General features: G+C 46.4%; 1 protein-coding gene across 1 annotated transcript; it reads left to right on the top strand.

Annotated features, from left to right (window-relative positions):
- Positions 1-6334: 6334 nt before the first annotated feature.
- LOC142572920 (uncharacterized) lies at positions 6335-18315 on the top strand. Its single transcript, XM_075682375.1, has 3 exons — positions 6335-6491; positions 15443-16124; positions 17586-18315. The coding sequence occupies exons 1-3, from the start codon at positions 6446-6448 to the stop codon at positions 18244-18246; spliced, it is 1389 nt and encodes a 462-aa protein (XP_075538490.1). The 5' UTR covers positions 6335-6445; the 3' UTR covers positions 18247-18315.
- The last annotated feature ends 465 nt before the right edge of the window (positions 18316-18780 follow it).

The raw sequence follows: 18780 nt of genomic DNA, 5'->3' as shown, positions 1-18780 counted from the left end.
GAGAGTGTGTTGAAAACTGTAGAAGAGGTTAAGAAAGCGTGAGGCGAAGGCTCGTGCCAGCGGCATCTTAACAGTTCAATCACTAAACCACATTCGACGGACGTCAGTCCCTGCCAACAGTTACTTCCATAAACGACTTGTCACATTATTTCAGCTGACACGGCCGCTGTGGCGGCAGCTCCGCTGGAGCCATTAGATGATGATCGAGCAGTGCAAGTCCCTTTTCTTCACTGAGGCCCGTCACACGCACTGAGAACCAAACTTTCAACTGAAGGCCGGTTCTGAATATGTGCAGCAGATGCGGTATCGCTCATCGCAGAATATGAAAGATGCGCACAATTTGCTTGCGCTTTCAGAAACGATATAACTTGAATACGATATCTGCAGATGCGGATATCATTAATTCGACTTACTTAGTGGCTTGGTATCGAACTTGCCTTGTAGAGACTGGTCCTGAGGAGGATACTTTATGGGTGAGCAGGGTTCAGCATTAGCGCCTAATGCAGCGAACTGATACATTATGACGCCGTAGTCTAAACGCGTACGCATGAGGCTGTTTTCCAGCACCGGGAACAGAGCTATTGTAACAATGAAAATAACGAAAATGAAAAACCAGAGTAGAGCCACGTATTTTGCGTACGTACCGTAGGCAAAAAGAGCTGGCTACAATTTTATTTTTTCATACGCATTGTGTGACGTAAGCATTGACTGGCTGACAGAAAGCCGCCATAAGGGAGGCCACAAGGAGATCAGGAGAACTCGTCCATTTTTGGCATGGACGATCCAAGTTGAAAAGCAACAGCGGGACGCTCGGTGTTAATATTTTACGTAACAAAGTCATACATTGACACGCAGGAAGCTATGATAGACTACCAGGCAAATTAGCTACTTAAGTCAGCTTAATATCTTCTTTTAGTGTCCCTTGAAGAACAGCCCCAAGCGATGTCTCGGCGGCTATAGTGTTCTGCTTAAGTATCTAGAGTTGGAAGGCTTTCTGCCTCTTCCGGTGGCAGTTGCCAAACTGCTACACGCTTTCTTTTTCCTGTCAAAAGTATATATGTTGTATTCAAAACAAATATTAATAATAATAATAATAATAATAATAATTTACTATCAAATCTGCGGGTACAAGTAGAGAAATCGGGTTCGCCTAAGCCATCACAGTGGGCTGTTAATAATATGATAATCAGCCTATTTAATGTCCCCGCAGGACGAAGGCCTCTCCCTGCGATCTCCAATTTCCCCTGTCCTGCGCCAACCGATTCCAACTAGCGCCCGCGAATTTCCTCATTTCATCGCTCCACCTAGTCTTCTGCCGCCCTCGACTGCATTTCCCTTCTCTTGGTACCCATAGTGTAACCCTAATGGTCCGACGGTTATCTAACCTGCGCATTACATGACGTGCCCAGCTCTATTTTCTTTACTTAATGTTAATTAGAATATCGGCTATACCCATTTGTTCCCTTATCCAAACCGCTCTCTTTCTGTATCTTAACGTTATGCCTAGCATTCTTCGTTCCGTCGCTCTTTGCGCGTTCCTTAACTTGGCCTCAAGCTTCTTTGTCAATCTCTAAGTCTCTGCCCCATATGTCAGCACCGGTAAAATGCACTGATTGTACATCTTCCTTTTCAATGATAATTGTAAGCTTCCAGTGAGGAGCTGACAATGTATCCTCTATACGATCCAACCAATTTTTTTCTTCTATGAATTTCCTTCTCGTCATCAGGGTTCCCTGTGATTATTTGACCTAGGTAAACGTACTCCTTCACAACCTCTAGAGGCTGACTGGCGATCCTCAACTCTTGTTCCCTTGCCGATCTATTCATCATTATGTTTGTCTTCTGCATACTAATCTTCAGCCCCACTCTTGCACTCTCTCTCTTCTAAGGTCCTCAATCATTTCTCGTAACTCGTCTTTAGTGTTGCTGAATGTCATCGGCAAACCGAAGGTTGCGATATTCGCCGTCTATCTTTACTCCTAAGCCTTCCCAGTTTAACAGCTTGAATACTTCTTCCAAGCCCGCAGTGAATAGAATTGGAAAGATTGCGTCTCCCTGTCTTACCCGTTTCTTTATAGATAAGTTCCTGCTTTTCTGTGTAGAATGGAGGTAGCTGTGGGATCTCTGTAGATATTTTCCAAGGTATTTACGTAAGCAGTCTGTACTCCTTGATTACGTAATGCGTCTACGACTGCTGGTATCTGTACTGAACCAAATCATTTTTCGTAATCTGTGCAAGCCATATAGAGAGGCTCATTGTAATGTGCGTATTTCTCGATTACCTAATTAATGACAAGGATTTGGTCCATGGTAGAGTATCCCTTCCTGAAGCCAGCCTGTTCCCTTGGTTGACTAAAGTCCAGTGTTGCCCTCATTCTATTGGGATTTCTTTTGGTGAATATTTTATATAATAATGGGAGTAACCTTACGGGCGTATAACTTTTGAATTCTGTAACGTCTCTCTTTTTGTGGATTAGTATAATGTTTGCATTCTTCCAGTTTTCTGGGACCCTTGAACTCGATAGACACTTCGGATACAGGGCCGCCACTTTTCAAGCATCATGTATCCTCCATCTTTGATTAAATCGACTTGTATTCCATCTTCTGCTGCCGCTCTTCCTCGTTTCATGTCTTGCAAGGCCCTTCTGACTTCATCGCTAGTTATACGAGGAGTTTCTGTATCCTGTTCATTACTGTTTCTAATGGAGGTGTCCTAACTTCTCTGGGTACTGTACAGGTCAGTATATAATTCTTCTGCTACTCTTACTATATCTTCGGGATTGCTGATGATATTACCCTGCTTATTTTGCAGTGCACATATCTTGGTTTCTCCTATGCAAATTTTCCTCCTCACTGATTTCAGGCTGCGTCCATATTTTACGGCTTCTTCGATCTTTCTCACCTTATAGTTTAGAATATCACTTATTTTCGTCTTTTTGATCAGTTTTGACAGTTCCGCGAATTCTGTCTCTTGAGTTCGACACTTTCATTCTTTGTCGCTTCGTTATATAGGTCCATTGTTACTTGTGAGAGCTTGCCTATTGGTTGCCTTGGTGCCTTGCCTCCCACTTCGATTGCTGCCTCTGAAGCCAGCCTAGTTACGGCTTTATTCATAACCTCTATGTCACCTTCATCTCTATGTTCTAGGGCTGCATATTTGTTTGCAAGTACCAACCTGAATTCTTCTGCTTTTACCCTTACTGCCTATAGGTTGACTTGCTCTCACTAGCGTATGATTGCTGCGCTTTACCCTACGTATCACTTCTACGTCCTGCACTATGCTGGGATCGTCAGAAAGTATCAAATCAATTTCATTTCTTGTTTCACCATTAGGGCTTTTCCAGGTCCACTTTCTGTTCTTATTCTTAGGAAGCTTATTCCTTCCTATGAATTCTACCAACATCTCTCCTCTAGTCTTCCTAGGATCCACGCCGTAGTTGCCATTTGCTTGTTCATCAGCCAGCTTTTTCCAGATTTTTGCATTGAAGTAGCCCGTTGCTGCAGTATACTGAGTTTGCGCTTTTCTCATCGCTAATTCAACATCTTCCTCAAACTGATCTACTTCCTCATTATCGTGATTGGACGTTGGAGCCTAGGTTTGTACTACTTTTAACCTATACATCTTATGAAGTTTTATTACGACTACTGCTACCCTCTCATTATTGCTGTAGAATTCGTCAATGTTGCCAGCTATGTCCTTATGGATTAGGAATGCCACCCCGTACTGCTTCTTATCTGGGAGACCTCTATAGCAGAGTACATTGCCGTTATTCAGCAATGTATAAGCCTCACCAGTTCTTTTAATCTCACTAAGGCCGATGATATCCCAAACAATGTCTGTCTGATAGTTCCTCAAAGAGTCCTGCTAAGGTAGCCTCACTTGACAGGTTTCAGCTGTTAAAGGTTGACAGGGTCCGTTTCCAGAGGCGGCCTGTCCGGACCCAGAGATTCTTAGCACCCTCGGCTGCGTTACAGGTCTGACCACCGCATTGGTCAGGTGCTCCGCCGCTGCTGGGGACTGAGGGCCATAGCTTAATTGTAGCAATCATCACAGAGGTAGTGACCGAATACTGCACCAGGGAGGTCAATTCCTGTTCTGGTGAGGTAATGGCTTTGTTCAAGCGTAGTGGGCCTTCCTAATTTGGTTGTACCTGGATTAGTATAGCCCCACTCGCTCTCGGCATCTTTTGCCGCTGTCAGGCGTCATTCCAAGCCTGCAGATGTGCACTGGAGGTGGTGAAATTCAAGCTCACCATCGTCAGATTAAAAAAGTGTTATAAAAGGATTCTAACTTCCGACTATGGCAACCGAGCATTCGACACAGCTCAGTCAGATAATCCCGTACCGGCTACTTTATCGCCAAGAAGTACAATCCAGAGGGCACTGGATGCCTAAAAACTTCTTCGATTTATCCGTCAGAGACGATTTCTAAGCGGTCCTGGCCTTGTAGTTCCGGAATTCTCGCGTGCGCAGGCGGCCGCGAACTCGGCTAGGCAAACCGTACAGGCATTTCGAAGGCCTCGAACAGCACTTAAAACGAGTACGAGTCAAAATAATGGCGGAAGTGGTCGCTTCTCTCATCCGAAAGGTGACGAGACACGAAGTATTCCATGTTGAGCTGCGTCGAAAGGCCGAGTCGTCGAGAGTGGATAGCAGCACTGTCATATACACATACGTATATATACGCGGAAACTTTCGCTCCCGAAGGAATCGGAAGACTCCGCCACCGGGTTCTCTGCGTCACAGAACTCATACCGCTACTGGCATTTAAAATAATAACACGCACGATGCGCTCGCTTCGACCACAAAAAGGGGGGCCATCTCAATGGGCACGTATCAGCAGCGCGCTTCTGAAATTTCTGCAACCCATTTCGTAAACCTTACATGCCTAGAAACTTCTTTCATTTATCCGCGATAGGTGTGTTTTGCTGATCGCGAGGGGTAACTCAATATAGGACGACGTCTAAGCGGTTCTGGCCTTGTAGTTCTGGAATTCTCGCGTGCGCAGGCGACCTTGACCTCGGCTAGGCAAACTATACAGGCGTTCCGAAGGCCTCGGACGACATATAAAATAATAATAATAATAATAATAATAATAATAACGTATCAGGGGCTCCATCCATGAAGTTTTTCTTAAGTTATCTTCGCTATTGGCCGGTGGCCTGCTCTCTTGCCATGTCGTTATTAACATTGGCTGACATTTCCTCAGAAAGCCTATTCTAACGTAAGAGAACACTTTGTGAATAAGGGCCCAGGTCCTCCTCTTCAGCATTGACCTACGTGGAGAACTGAGGCCGTATTTTCGAGCGACTACTTTCAGCGATACGATCGCTTTCGCAAGATGTCGCGACTGCGCCGGCCACGTCGATTTACAAGGCCGAGAACGTCTATGGCGCGGTGAAAAGCTCGCTTTCATCGCGCAGAGCCAGAAACGATTTTGGCCCTGTACTTCAACGTGCTGAACTGAGCTAAATCTCGCAAAAGGAATCGCATCGCCGAAAGGGATCGCTCGAAAATGCCGCCACCGCATTTACAGTGATACCATATTGTGTGAGAGCGATCATACTGGATGAATTTTACTTTTAAGCGCTAGTCCTTCGATTAGTAAATTTAACGAACAATTTAGTTCTTTAAATAATTTAATGATTTGATGAGAACGTGGCTGACACTCATGATTCATGAGAGACGGTGCGTAAGAGGTTCATCTAAGTCTATTCATCATCGAGGCCTGGCACGTGAAGTCGCGGCATCCAATAATGGTATATCCGTCATTTTTTGTAAGAATACAGTATTAGCATGAAGACACATGCATTTGGAAGAACTTTTCTTGGTAGGAAAGCCATGCGAAAAATGTCGGCACCGGTAGCAGTGACGTGGAGTCTGCACGCGAGGTACCGACACGAGAATTTTTTAAAATATTTTTTCCCTTCCACCTCTTGTCACAATTTGAATAACCATTAGCTTTGTTTTAGCTAGCGAGCCTTCGCCGTTTGTAAGGCGCCACACACGAGCGTACAAGGCTGCCGTCACTCATACTGCGCAAGCTGTCGCATACTCGTATCACAATGCTGTGCAGGCTCCACGAAAACAAGTCACTTTCGTCTACGCCGATGCATTGCAAACTTAAAGACGCAAGGACTTAAAACAATGACGGCCCGGCCATGTTGTCCACATCTGGGTGCTGAGACGGGCCTGAAAGGCGAAAGAAAGGGCCAGACCCGCACAGGCTCGGCTCAAAACAGCCGTATCCTGCTTGCTTTGTATTTGGTATGACAGGTATGACGTGCACTTGGTCCACGTGCGTCTTGTCTTCATCCAGAGAACCACATTTAGTACAATCCAAGGCCAACCATGAAAGGCCTTCATATGTAAGAAAAAGGTTTAGCAGTGCCTCTTCACCGACCAGTGAGCGCAGCGGCGGCGCAGGAGACACAGGCTCCCGAAGATGCGGAGCGCAATACTGTTGCTGTTTTGCGTGGCGACCGCCTATGGTAAGGGCACATTTTAAGTTCAAATATTTGAAGTAAGAAGCAGATAGGCTTATCCGTACAGTGCTTTAGTCATGCGTCAGCCTCCAATTAGTTCGTAAACTAAACTCTGTTTCAACGGACACCTTCTCCGGTACCTTCAGCTAACCTTCGGCCACTCAGCCACGAAGGCGCGATAGCGTCAACTGAGCCTAAGTACGCGCATGTTCAGGATAGCAAGACAAGCAGGGGATCACGCACTCTTAACGTCCGCTTACAGCTAATTTGCTGTGATTGCTGTGCGCCTCTGCTCTATTATCCGTATTGTGGCCCCGCGCTGCAGGTGCGTGTGTATGTACGAATATATTCACCACCAGCAAGCTCAACTACCTAGTTCTTTGGAGAATGCAGAGTTCGCAACCGATCGTCGCGTCTGTTTCGGCAGAGATATACTGACACAATAGGCTTTCAACGCCGGTGAACCGTGGAAGCTAATATATTTAATTCAACGCAAGAATAGCGTGTTCTAAACTCACACACGACTGAATTTTCCTTTACGCCACGTTTCTTTTTTAACTCGCTCGAGCAAACACTAGGCCTATATCTAGAAAATATTTAAAAAACGCGACTTCCTAGCAACCATCGTAAGTGGCATGAAACCTTCGACAAAGCACTCAAACTAGTAAACACCAATGGGCCAATGAGTGTTAAGCTCCCTAAGTTACTGCGCATCAAATAAATATATACGGCGCTTAAACCACTACTTTGGTTTGCAGTCGACTCGTCACTTGAATGGAAGGGGCGAGTTTTGTGAAGCCATGCGACCAGAAAATCCATTGTGCTTCCTTCACTCCAACATTTTGGCGACGGACTCATTCATATCGATATTGGGAGAGTCTGGTCGTTCAACTAAACCGCTCTGTAACATTGTTCCCTAACTGGGATAAATGTGCGTACCGTTGGACCTGTGTGGTAGAGCCGTAACTCAAGGCTGACGCGATTTCTATACACGTAACAGCTGTGTTGGCGACTCATAAAGTCATCGCACGCATAATTGTGCCGTGGGCAGGTGCTCAAAACGCGGCCAGTATTTCCAACAACTGCTAAAGGCAAAACAAAACTTGGGCCTTCTGTTTAAAAAGTGAAGGGTGGTCGCTCCTTTACGGCTCAACGAAGGGGCGATACTGTACAGGTTTCTACAGAGAGGCAGCGCACTCATTGTTTCAATTGGAGGAATCGATGTCAAGAGCTCCAATCGCTAGCTAGTAAAAGCGAATTCACGGGGCCGGGCGCAGGTGATTAAGGCATAGTTGTGACTTCCTTAAGTGTATGCAGGCGCGCCACGCTATAAATGATTGCGAGTTATCACCGCACTGACCGCTCAGCTTTCTTCAGTGAAGCGCGGCCACTGCACGCCACAGATATGAAGCACGCATTGCACGTCCGCTGCGACACTGATGTACATGGAACTCGGTTGCAGCCTTGTAAACGCAGCTGTAATAATTACTCTGTCTCGCAAGAAGTTAGCCCTTGTTTGACGTCACTTGTCATGACCTGTGCGCTTTCGGTACGGTCTTGTAGAACTTGGTAATACCATCTGTTGTAGAGCTGCATAGCAATACAGGAATTTTACCAAAGATCAGACATTGCATGTTTTTCAGAAACTTCAGATTTTCACAATCTGAAGTCCCTTGCAATAGAATGCACGGGACGCCGTCGAAAGATACACGGCCGACCGTAGCCAAGCTGCTGCCAAGGATACTTCGCTTCCCACATGAGTACATTCCTGTGACTAGGACAACGCCCGGCAATGGTCACATGAGTGAAAAGTCTGGAAGCTGCTAGTCACCGGATAGCCAAAGCACAGTCGCATCAAGCGAACTGGTGCACTTTGAGTGTTGCCGTTCCATGCTGACCGCAGGACACACAAACTGTACTATATTTGGTGGATCATCTTGCATAAGTTTCGGTACCTACACGTTTCGACATAATAACATTCTTGTGCATCTCAAGGTTATATCAAGCTGCGCCTTTTCTTGAACATCAGCAGAAAGCTGCTGTTTCACATCGTTCAAGTTGAGCGATTGACAACAGGATACAACGGGCGGGCTGAGAATTATTACAATACAGCGACGTTTCCGCAAAAGCTTAGCGCAAACAGAGATTCATTTTTCCACATCGGTGTCCGGCTTCCCGTTTGTAGAACATTTTGTCACAATTGGACCGAAATGAAAGTTAACCAAGTGCCTGGCTATGATTCTTCGGTATGGTAAAGTAGTTCGCAATTGCAATTCCATACTTTTTGCTCCAGTGCTCAGCGCGATTTTCAGTAAACATATAAAGGGAAGTATGTTTTGCCTACCCTTGCCGGTTTGGTGTGCCTGCGATGGCGCTGTCCTGCACAATTGGCTAGTACGGCGCATCGTGCAAACCAGTACCAGACATAGTGCGAGGTGAGGTGACCCGGGATAATAAGGATGTGACCTCCACGGCAAACACGCTGTCGTCGACATTCAGCGCCTTCATTCAGTTGGGATAATTCTTTCGTGCTGAAGCCGTCGTCGCCACTACGCTGTAATTTCGTCGCTAAATTGTAATTTCAATTTGTAAAATAATTGTATTAGAAAATTTCTAAAATAATTGCATTATTGTAAAAATTGTAATTTAAATTTGTAATGTAAATTTGTAATTTAATTTCGTCGTTAAATTGTAAATTGTAATTGTCCCGACTACGGTGTAATTTCATCGTAGTCGGGACAGCATCATGGAATAACGTTGTCTTCATTTCATTGTGACCACGCCGCCGTAATTACATCATCGTCACTCCGTCATCATCATTTTACCGTCGTCATGCCATAGTTGTTTTATGGACTTCGTTAACCATTCGTGGTCATAAAGTCGTGATTCCGTCGTGGTCGTTACGTCAGGATCATTGCAGTTTCGTCTTCTAATTGCCAAGCCGTTGTCATTGCATAATCGCCGTCCCTTTGTCGTCACGTGTTTGTCATACTGTCATACTGCCGCTGGTTTACTATCGTGGTTATTCGATCATCATCCTTGAGTTAGCTTCATTCTGTCGCACTGATTGCAGTGTCGTCAACTCATCGACGTCACACCATCGTGTTTATTGTGTTGTCATGCAGTCGTTGTGTTTGATTGGCGGCCATATTGTCGTGATGCCGTCTCGATCACTCCACAATTGTGATTGAAGCTTCGTAATCCAATTGTCCTGAGGCCTTCGTCGTCATGTCAGAGTAGTTATACATTCAGTCGTTATGCCATCGTCCTCACACCGTTGGCGTAATATTATAGTGATTACTCCAGAATTGGCGTACACTTTATCGCCATGCCGTCGTCATTCCATCGCCGCCATTGCGGCGACGTCGCATAGTAGAATAGTAATTGGTCGTTCAATTGTAGTCATTCTGATGTCGTGAAGCCGTGATCGCCATGCCGTCACGGTTATTCCTTCGTCTTCGTTCCACTTTTGTCACTTCCTCAAATTGTTGCCAATCCTTCGTCGTCACGCCTGGATTCCTTACGTTCTAGCGCCACGATGGGCATTTATCGGTGAAAATCTCTTTCTCGGTCGTGTCCTCTATGCTTGCACATGGTAATCGATCAAGAAGAGCTTTCTTCGCAAACACCAATGAAAGCTAAACTGATTACCAGCGCATGGTACCTGCAACGTTAAACGCAAAGCATTCTTTGCCTCATTGCAAACACTTTAAGGTGGTTAGGAATGTAGGTTTTTCTGGCCTCGCCTTATTTCGGACGCCTGCAATAAAATTTTCAGACGCTGTGTTAGACCGAGCCATGTTCAATATCGCCCCGCATTCCCCAGCACATTCCTCGTAGCAGTCAGCAATGCTGCATAGAAACTGGGCGACGTTGTACAGCCTTTATGACCGGCCCAGGTGGAACAGGTTCTAACGTTTCATCGCCACAGTGCAAATACTATCGTCATCGTAACGTAGACCACATGACACAGCGATTGGCACTTACGATTGTATGACACGTAGTCGCTTATGACGTAACAATCAGTGTTTCTCCGGCTTACGCGCGTCAACTACCTATGCAGGCCTTAATAAATGGCATGTCCTAAGTTCGCATTGAACGCCCGGAGTAGAAATAAAGCCGTCGCCGTAACACGATTGTCGTCACCGTGGTCTTGTTACTGTCGCCACCCGCACGCTTGCATCAGACACACAGGTCTTCGTCTTCCAGAAACACGTTGGTCCATTTGGTAAAGCTTTGTGTAATCCCAAACGATGATGGAGAGCCAGCTACCAGCAAGATGCTTCGCATAACATCGATTGTCACAGTGCGTGGCATCGGCATCTGCCTCACTTTATAGTGAAGACTTTTTGGCTCTTCCCGCTCTTTGGGTGGAGGCTGCTGCTGTATTGCCGAATATAGAACAATGTATAATTACACGTGCCACTGAGTGGCAGGGTATGTGCCCATAGGGCCACTTTCGTTGTCACGTTGTCGCTTTCAGTCCTTCATCGTGCGGGTATAGTGCACACTAGTATTGGGTACGGTATGTGGTCGCAGCTACATTACCATCGTCCCATATTCATGATTGCTTTGTCATCATTTGTTCTTGATATGCCATCTTCGCCACCTTGTCCCCGTTGCGCAATTATCATTATGTCGTCATCCCGCTGTGATCACGCAGTCGTCGGCATGCCGTCAGCGTCATGATGATTTCATCATTCCACCGTCGTGACGCGGTGGTCCTCAAGCCTTCATGGTAACATTGTGAATTTTCCGATGTTGCCCCTCTGTCGTTGTCACTCCCGTCATTGTTAGTCTGTCTTTCGTCGTCTCTCAGCCATTATCATTCACTCCTCTTTTTCCATCGTTGTCATGCCATGGTCCTCAGGTTTTCGTGATTAGATCGTAATGGTTCCGCCGTCGTCACGTAAACCTGTCACTGTCCTCGTCACTCATGTCGTGGTTCAGTCACCATCGTTTCGCTGTCGTCAATCTGTCATCGTCCCTGACTGTGCCGTCTTAATTCTGTCGTCCGTCCAGTGTTGTGACTCCGCTGGCATCTCTACTTTACATGCCCTCGTGACCGCTTCGAAATCATGTAGTCCCCGGTGTGCCATATTTGTCATTCTGTATTCGTCTGTGTATGAACATCGTCCTTACGTAATCCACCTGTTGTCGTCATTCAATTGTGATTTCAGTGTCGACCCTCCTTCGTCATCATTCGTTCTTCACATGCTGTTGCGAGGCCTTCGCAGTCGTGCAGTCATCAGCAAGCTGTCATCGCCATGCCGCTGTGGTCACCTGGCAGTCGCCAGAGCGCCGTCAAGGCGCCGTGGCTGCATTAAAAAAATTACATTCTGGTTTTTACGTGGCAAAACCACAATCTGATTATTGGGCACGCCGTAGTGGGGGACTCCGCATTAATTTTGACTATATGCGGTTTTTTAGCTTGCCCTAAGTGCACTGGACACGGGCGTTTTTGCATTCCACCACCATCTAAATGCGGCCTCCGCGGCCGGGATTTGAACACGAGACCTCGTGCTTAGCAGCGCAATACCATCGCCGCTAAGCCACCGGGTGGTTTCATCATCATCATTCTGTCGTCTTTATACCGTTTCCATGCTATGGCCATTTACACCCACTGCCCATTAGAAAATGACAAAGTCTACAATACAGAGGTGCACAAGAGGTTGGCATCATGCGCCATCGCCGTAGTGGGTAAGCATCTTGGTGAAAGGAGCAAGCAAGCAAGCAGCCGAGAATGCGACCACTTGCCTAACCGCGTTACGTTTGCTTAAGCATTAGATATCCCTTGCATCGTGAACTATTTATTTGGCTAAAATAACACTTCATTTATGCCAATTTCTGCAAGCACTTCGGTCATTGGCGTTACGTTTTCATAAGAATTAATTTTCCATTTGTGCAAACATCATCGAATGCTTCTCGACAGAAGGAAATGAACTAAGAGTTCCCTCCTAATCAGAATGATGGGCAAAAATAACGTATTTTTCTCACTCTCTCGCTTAACGCCGATTCCCACACAAGCATAGAACCCGCAGATGTCTTTTTTTTTTGCTGGCACATACGCATTTTGATCACCAGGATAACCATGCGGCTCCATATTACCTATCTTCCAACAAGGATAAAGTTATCTTAAGGCATTGCTTGGCATTCACACCACCCATTCATTCATACCATACCTCATCGCTATCTCTGCTTTGCCAGAGAAATATTTTGCTAATATTCCTCTGTTCGGTATAAAATAAATTATTTACTCACAATATTATCAGCTTGATCTAGTTAATCAAGCTCCTAAAGAAAAAAAGAAATCACCACCCCTTCCAGTCCGTGAAGATGGTCGAACACGGAAGGTGTGTTAGTTACATCGAGTGTTAACCATGCAAGTCAAACTTCGCAAGCAGTCTATATTATAAATCTTATGTTTCACCATTATTTCACCTCATCTTTGCTTTTGCGTGCTTCGTGTAGCGAGCATGCATAGGGGTGCTCATATTTTGAGGTTCTCCCAGTGTTATCTTTTTTTTGCGCGTGAAGTTAGTGTCAGTGTTTTGCCGTGCGTTTTATTTTTTTTTTCGCGTGCAAGTTGCTCCGCCCCGTGGTCTTCCCATGGTTGTAGCTGGAATAGATTGTGCGGAACCACTAATCCAAAGCTCCGTATATTGGGCGCAAGGCTCACCACTGGGGATACGGGCACTGAAATCGCTTTGACGATTGACGTCTTTGTGTTCCTTAATGAGGTTACACACACTTTCGGCTGCGACGGAGAGAACGACGTCAGTGACGGTATCCCTGCAGTCCGCCGTTGTCGCTTCCGTTCGATGTCTCGAGTTTCCTCGGTGGCGTGGTTAGCAGCATCCGCCAGGCATTGCCGCTGGCGATTCTTCAAAATTAAATTGCTTGATCATTAAATCTGTCCGTCACGTAAGACAATGACTGCTCATAACCCCTTATGCAATAGTTCACACCCCCGTAAACGCGGCCTCTCCATTACGACGACATAAGAGAAGTGAAATTCAAGGCCGGAATGACGACAGGCAACCGAGCCAGCTGTGAAAGAAGACCACGACGACTAACGCGGGAGCAGCGGCACAAGCGCATTCGCGCGGTAGCGCCGATGGCCGCCAACGAGCCAGCTGCGGCGAAAGACGACGACGCTCGAGCCATTGCTGATGATGATAGTTTCAGTGAACTCCCACAACAACGGCATAGGGTCCGCATAAACAGCTTCGCTGTAAAAGAGCGCAACAAGCATGTTTATTAGTCCTTTGGGCGCCAAAAAAACGAGACTACCTCGTCAGTGACGTGTGCGTGTTCTTGCGCTTCGAATAAAGGGTGAGAGCGAGAAAAACACGTTAGACGCGAGCCCTTCTATTTCCGGCCATCGTAGCGACAACGGCGCACAAAATTTCCAACATGCGAGGCGTACTTGGGGTACTACTGCAGTTCGCCAAGCAAGACGGGATTAAAAGAAAGCCTCATCCAGGGGGTGTTCGCCTGGTGCGTATATCGTAAGCGGAAGAGCTGTGGTTCGGCTTTGTTCGTACGGCATCCTTTGTCCTCTGCCGTAAGCGGCAGGGCGCTTGTTTTCTGGTGATGACGATATCCAGCTTCGGCGAGAAGTTCGCTGTCGAAAAAAATGAGTCCGGTCGGAGTGGGTGAAACTATAACAGCCTTAGCTAGTCGGCTGTAACCGACGGCGAAGAATTACCTACAGTCCGGCAGTGGGCGAGGATCGACGGAACGAGTTCCCAGCCGGTGTCTTCCCGCTTTGGTTGGTTAGGAGGAATAACAGTAGATACCAGTGACACACCGAATGCCTTGACTGCTTTGACGTTAGTGTGCGCACCGACATGCTCGGCGCCTTATCACTGTCAGACCAGTATATAAGGTTTCAGTCTTGGCATTTGTGACTTGTATAAACTGTCTGTTCGATGATATATATATATATATATATATATATATATATATATATATATATATATATATATATATATATATATATATATATATGTATGTGTGTGTGTGTGTGTGTCAGTGGTGCGTGTTCAAAATCGTGCTTCATCGAATTTCGCACATACAGAATGACAATTTTAATAAAATTCTTGTAGATAACTGTGCTTGAAGGGCGGAATGAGAATGTGAGCTACGTTGCGCATCAGGTTGAGACGCTTAAAGCAAGTTATGATTACCGTAATTTATCCCGACATTGTAAGCGAGTACTCATGCTCAACACAGCTTTTTTCTTTCCCTACGAACGTCGCCTAACGAAGTCGAATACATTACACCGCTATTTAACTTAGTAGTATCAAAATAAAGGCATATTAGGAATAGCGTAACACGTTTATAAATGCTAAATAGAATTTCGGATGCAGAATTCGAGTACGCAATTACTGACACAAAAATAAAAACCTATCACGAGTGCCAACTCGCCGATCAAAACTCATCCACAACAGGCACAATTTATAAAGGAAAATGGGAAAGTATCTGCAGTCATACGTACTAGGCCACAATGTACATACCTCAATAAGCCCTGAAATAACGGACACAAGGAAGTGGAAAAAGAAAAGTAATGTAATTGGACAAGTTACAAGGAGTCCTGGCAAAAAAGAAAAGTGCGAAGTGATAATAGCAACAATCTCAGCAAGTTTAAACTTCAAAAGAAGAGCTATCAGTGGCCTTTTCCCCCTACTTCTGATGGCACCCGTCACGCTCCGTTTCTATAGATAACAAGTGAATAAAGTATCTGCTCACATGCAGCATTTCTAGTTCGCCTAAACAATATTGCCACGACGTTGCCGAAAAACCATGTAAATTTCAAGCTTATATGGCGTGCCCCAATCGAAGAGCGAGAGTCTATATGGGAGAAAGAATGACATCTAGTGCTTATCTTATAATACGGACTTTATGCGAGAACTAATAGAAGTTTTTTCTTGCTTTCTTATTTTTCAAACCAGGTCAACAGAAAGGCGGCGCCATAGGCAACCCTAGTCTTAGTGGACCTTCCGGGCCAGGAGGTGGACCAAATGTCATTGGAGGAGCGGCGCCAAGCGCCCCTGGAATGCGGCCTAGCTTCGGAGAAGGTGCAGAAGGTGGCCCAGGTGCAACTATAGGAGGATCAGGCGCTGGACCGAGTCTGGCCGGAGGACCTGGAATGGGAGCGGGTGGTGGCGTCGGAATAGGACCCGGAGGTCCGATTGGTGGTTCAGAACCAACAGAGGTCTTCGGAGAGAATCCCGAAGGTGAAATTGGAGGCGGTGGAGGCATAGTAGGATTCGGTTCAGATCACGGACAGCTGGACCTGTTCACACTGCTGCTCCGCCAGATCTTTTTGGCTTACGGGGCAGACCCGCTGAGGCTTCCCGAAATGACCATGCCGTTTTCCAGCATCTTGCGCATGTCGGGCACTGTGCGCACCTTCAACTCGTTCGTGTACGGCCTGTCCCACGTGAAACGCACGGGTCCTTGCTTCGTTACGGCCGACCACAGCGGCATGCGTCTCGGTCTCGACCTGGGCATCACGGACGTGTTCGGAAACTCGTCGGCCACTGTGACGATGAACAGAAGGAACATAAAAAAGCAGCTCGTGCACTTCACTGTGATCGTCAAGAAAGCCCGGGCTATCCTCGAAATAGCGCAGTAAGTAAACGCCCGGCAGGGCTTTCATCGACAAAACAGATAGCGCGGATACGCGTAATTCAGACACAAATAATAGCCAGTTCCTGTCTGAAAATTATCGAACACTTGTGAAGTATACATAAGAATCTTGTTACAAGAACGTAAGTCTGATCGCAGCACTCAAGAGAGCGACGTACGACGACTTCATACTACTACAGGGCCCTATTGGCGTAGGGTGCAAAGGTTCTGTCCGCTCGGTCAAAGCGGCGGGTTACGTAGTAAATGAAAATGAAAAGTACTTATGAAAACTACCATGATGGTCTGACGAACAGCACAAACCCTTCTTCCACAGCAGAAATATTTCATGGCGTGGATTGGAAGGCGCGTTCTTCAGGTACTATGACATCGACCAGTTAGGAAAAAGGCCGGCTGGTGCGGCCTTTTTGCTGACTCAGGTAAACAACGACAGTATTTTTCCTGAATCTCAGGTCAACAACGACAGTATTCTCTTTTAAAGCTGCCAATAATACACAGGAAGGATAGCATTTCCCTTGCGGTTTTATGCAGTCTCCTAGCGTAGCCTTGGTTAGATGCATATATAGGTGTAGGCTGGTCTGACGATAAAATTAATGTATCGTACCTAAGCAATCCAATTGTGAGCTCTCAGTCTCAGCAACGTCTATGGCTGCTTTTTAGGTAGGAAAATGCAGGAACACGTTTCCATAAATAAAGCGTCAACATTAGCCATTGTTAGCAATACGGGCAACTAACAGTGAGTACTTACAGACTATGGCTACATTTCCCAAGGACTAACCTAGACTATATTTCACTACTGTCTGCTCGTGTTGTTATATATTTGTTTTTGATTCGAGTATATTTGATGACTATGGAAAATAAAGCACCTTTTTCTTTTTTGTAAAGAGTCCACTCGCGTGACTTTTTCTATTGTACTCAGAAAATTGTACCTAATTGCCCAACTGTTACATGACGTTTTCAATGCACTGTACGTAATACACACTCTAAAACAAAATTACACCCTTTGGGTCGTATGTTGCCACACAACAATACTCGTCATCTGCCTTGCCCGCATTTCCTTTCTTTAACGCTGCCAGCCCGGTACTTCCCAGTAACGAACGGCATGCGCGTTATCAGCATAGCATAGCATTACCGACAGGAAAGTAGCGGGCGCGGCGTTTTCAAGAAAGGAAACGCAAGCGAGGCAGTTGACGATTATTGCTTTGTGGCATATATACACCCCAAAGGGTGTAGCTTTGTCTAAGAGACCAGTTGTACTAATAATTCGTTCGTTGTAGAATACAAAGTCATAACCAAACGGCAACGCGAAGTAGAGTCAAAGCGCTTCAAAGAATTACTGCGAATATACTTCATCGTTCTGAACCAACTCGAACGTTGCACTCGCATTTGCTGTTGTGTACCTGCGGCACCAATCTCCTAATATTGTTTTTTGTTACGAATTCACAGAACGGGTCCCCATGAGATCCACGTGACAAACTTCAAGATCCTATTTCTTCAAGGCTTCAGGCTGTTCCTCAAGCCACACGAGCCGTCGAGAAAGCCACTGTTCCGCACCTTCCTGCGCGCTGCGCAATCGTTCCTCGAGCGGTCAGTCAAGAAGCGCCTCGAGCCCCTGGTGCGCAAGGCCATCGATGACCAGATTAAGCAGGTTCTAGCCTACCTGAATCGCCAGGCGGAACTCAGGCCCAAGCCACGGCTGCCGCCCGAGCTCTTCACGGGTGCAGTAGATAGTGTCCTGGACGGCGGCGCTCCTGGCGGTGCATTCCCCTCAGGAAGACCCTCTGGTGTCGGGCCAGGCGTCGGACCAGGCGTCGGTGTGTCAGGTGTCGGACCGGCTGGACCTGCAGGTATCGGCCCATCATCTGCGGGCGGCATGCTGCCTTCAGGAGGGCCGTCAAATGCAGGTGGTGGTGTCGGTCCATCACTCTCAGGTCTAAGTGGCGGTCCGTCAGGGCCTGTTGGTGGCCCCTCAGGACCTATGGGCGGTCCGGTAGGACCGGGAATCGGGTCTGGAAATTCATTAGCCGCAGGTGGCGACATATCCTCACTTTCCGGCGCACAAGGCAGTTTAGGCGGCCAACAGAAACTCCTCGCTGCCAAAGGCTAATAAATCCGACAACCACGGATCACTCGACAAATCTTCCGTTTTTTTCCGGGAATAAAACCTACTACTCGACATGCGGTGTTCAATACGAATGATGTGCTGTAAAGTTTCCCCCGTTACGAATGCATACACGTTCGTATTCCAAACTACATCCATCTGGTTTCAACGGAAACCCTGTAGCAGTGCGTATTCATTACGAGGATACTCAATTACGCGTCCGAAAGGCGCGTTTGCATACATAGCTGGCAATCAAGGCCAAAGTCTAAAAGAACAATTCGTCAACAATTCACAACAGCACTTTTATGAAAATAACGACACAAAAGCGTATGTGTATTCGTTTCTGTGTGCGTACTCGTTAATTAGTGCGTACTGTCCATGCCATCTCGCGTGATTGGTTGTCAGGCTAGATAAAAGCAGAGAGGAAGACGACGAAGTGTTTTTTGATACAGCGCTGTTCTTTCTAGCTCCGGCTTATTGCTTTGAAAATCTAAGTGCATCCGCTGGTCCTCGCTCCCTGCTCGGTCGTGATGGAAGTGT

The sequence above is a fragment of the Dermacentor variabilis genome, chromosome 2 (assembly GCF_050947875.1).
Source record: "Dermacentor variabilis isolate Ectoservices chromosome 2, ASM5094787v1, whole genome shotgun sequence".
In the NCBI taxonomy this organism is placed as follows: domain Eukaryota; kingdom Metazoa; phylum Arthropoda; class Arachnida; order Ixodida; family Ixodidae; genus Dermacentor; species Dermacentor variabilis.
Note: the sequence above shows the minus strand (reverse complement) of the source record. Positions and strands in the feature narration are given on the sequence as shown.

Coding starts and splice junctions, on each gene's coding strand:
- LOC142572920 (XM_075682375.1), top strand. CDS start 6,446: ATGCGGAGCGCAATACTGTTGCTGTTTTGCGTGGCGACCGCCTATG. Junction 6,492..15,442: donor TTGCGTGGCGACCGCCTATG/GTAAGGGCACAT, acceptor TTTTCAAACCAG/GTCAACAGAAAGGCGGCGCC. Junction 16,125..17,585: donor GCTATCCTCGAAATAGCGCA/GTAAGTAAACGC, acceptor ACGAATTCACAG/AACGGGTCCCCATGAGATCC.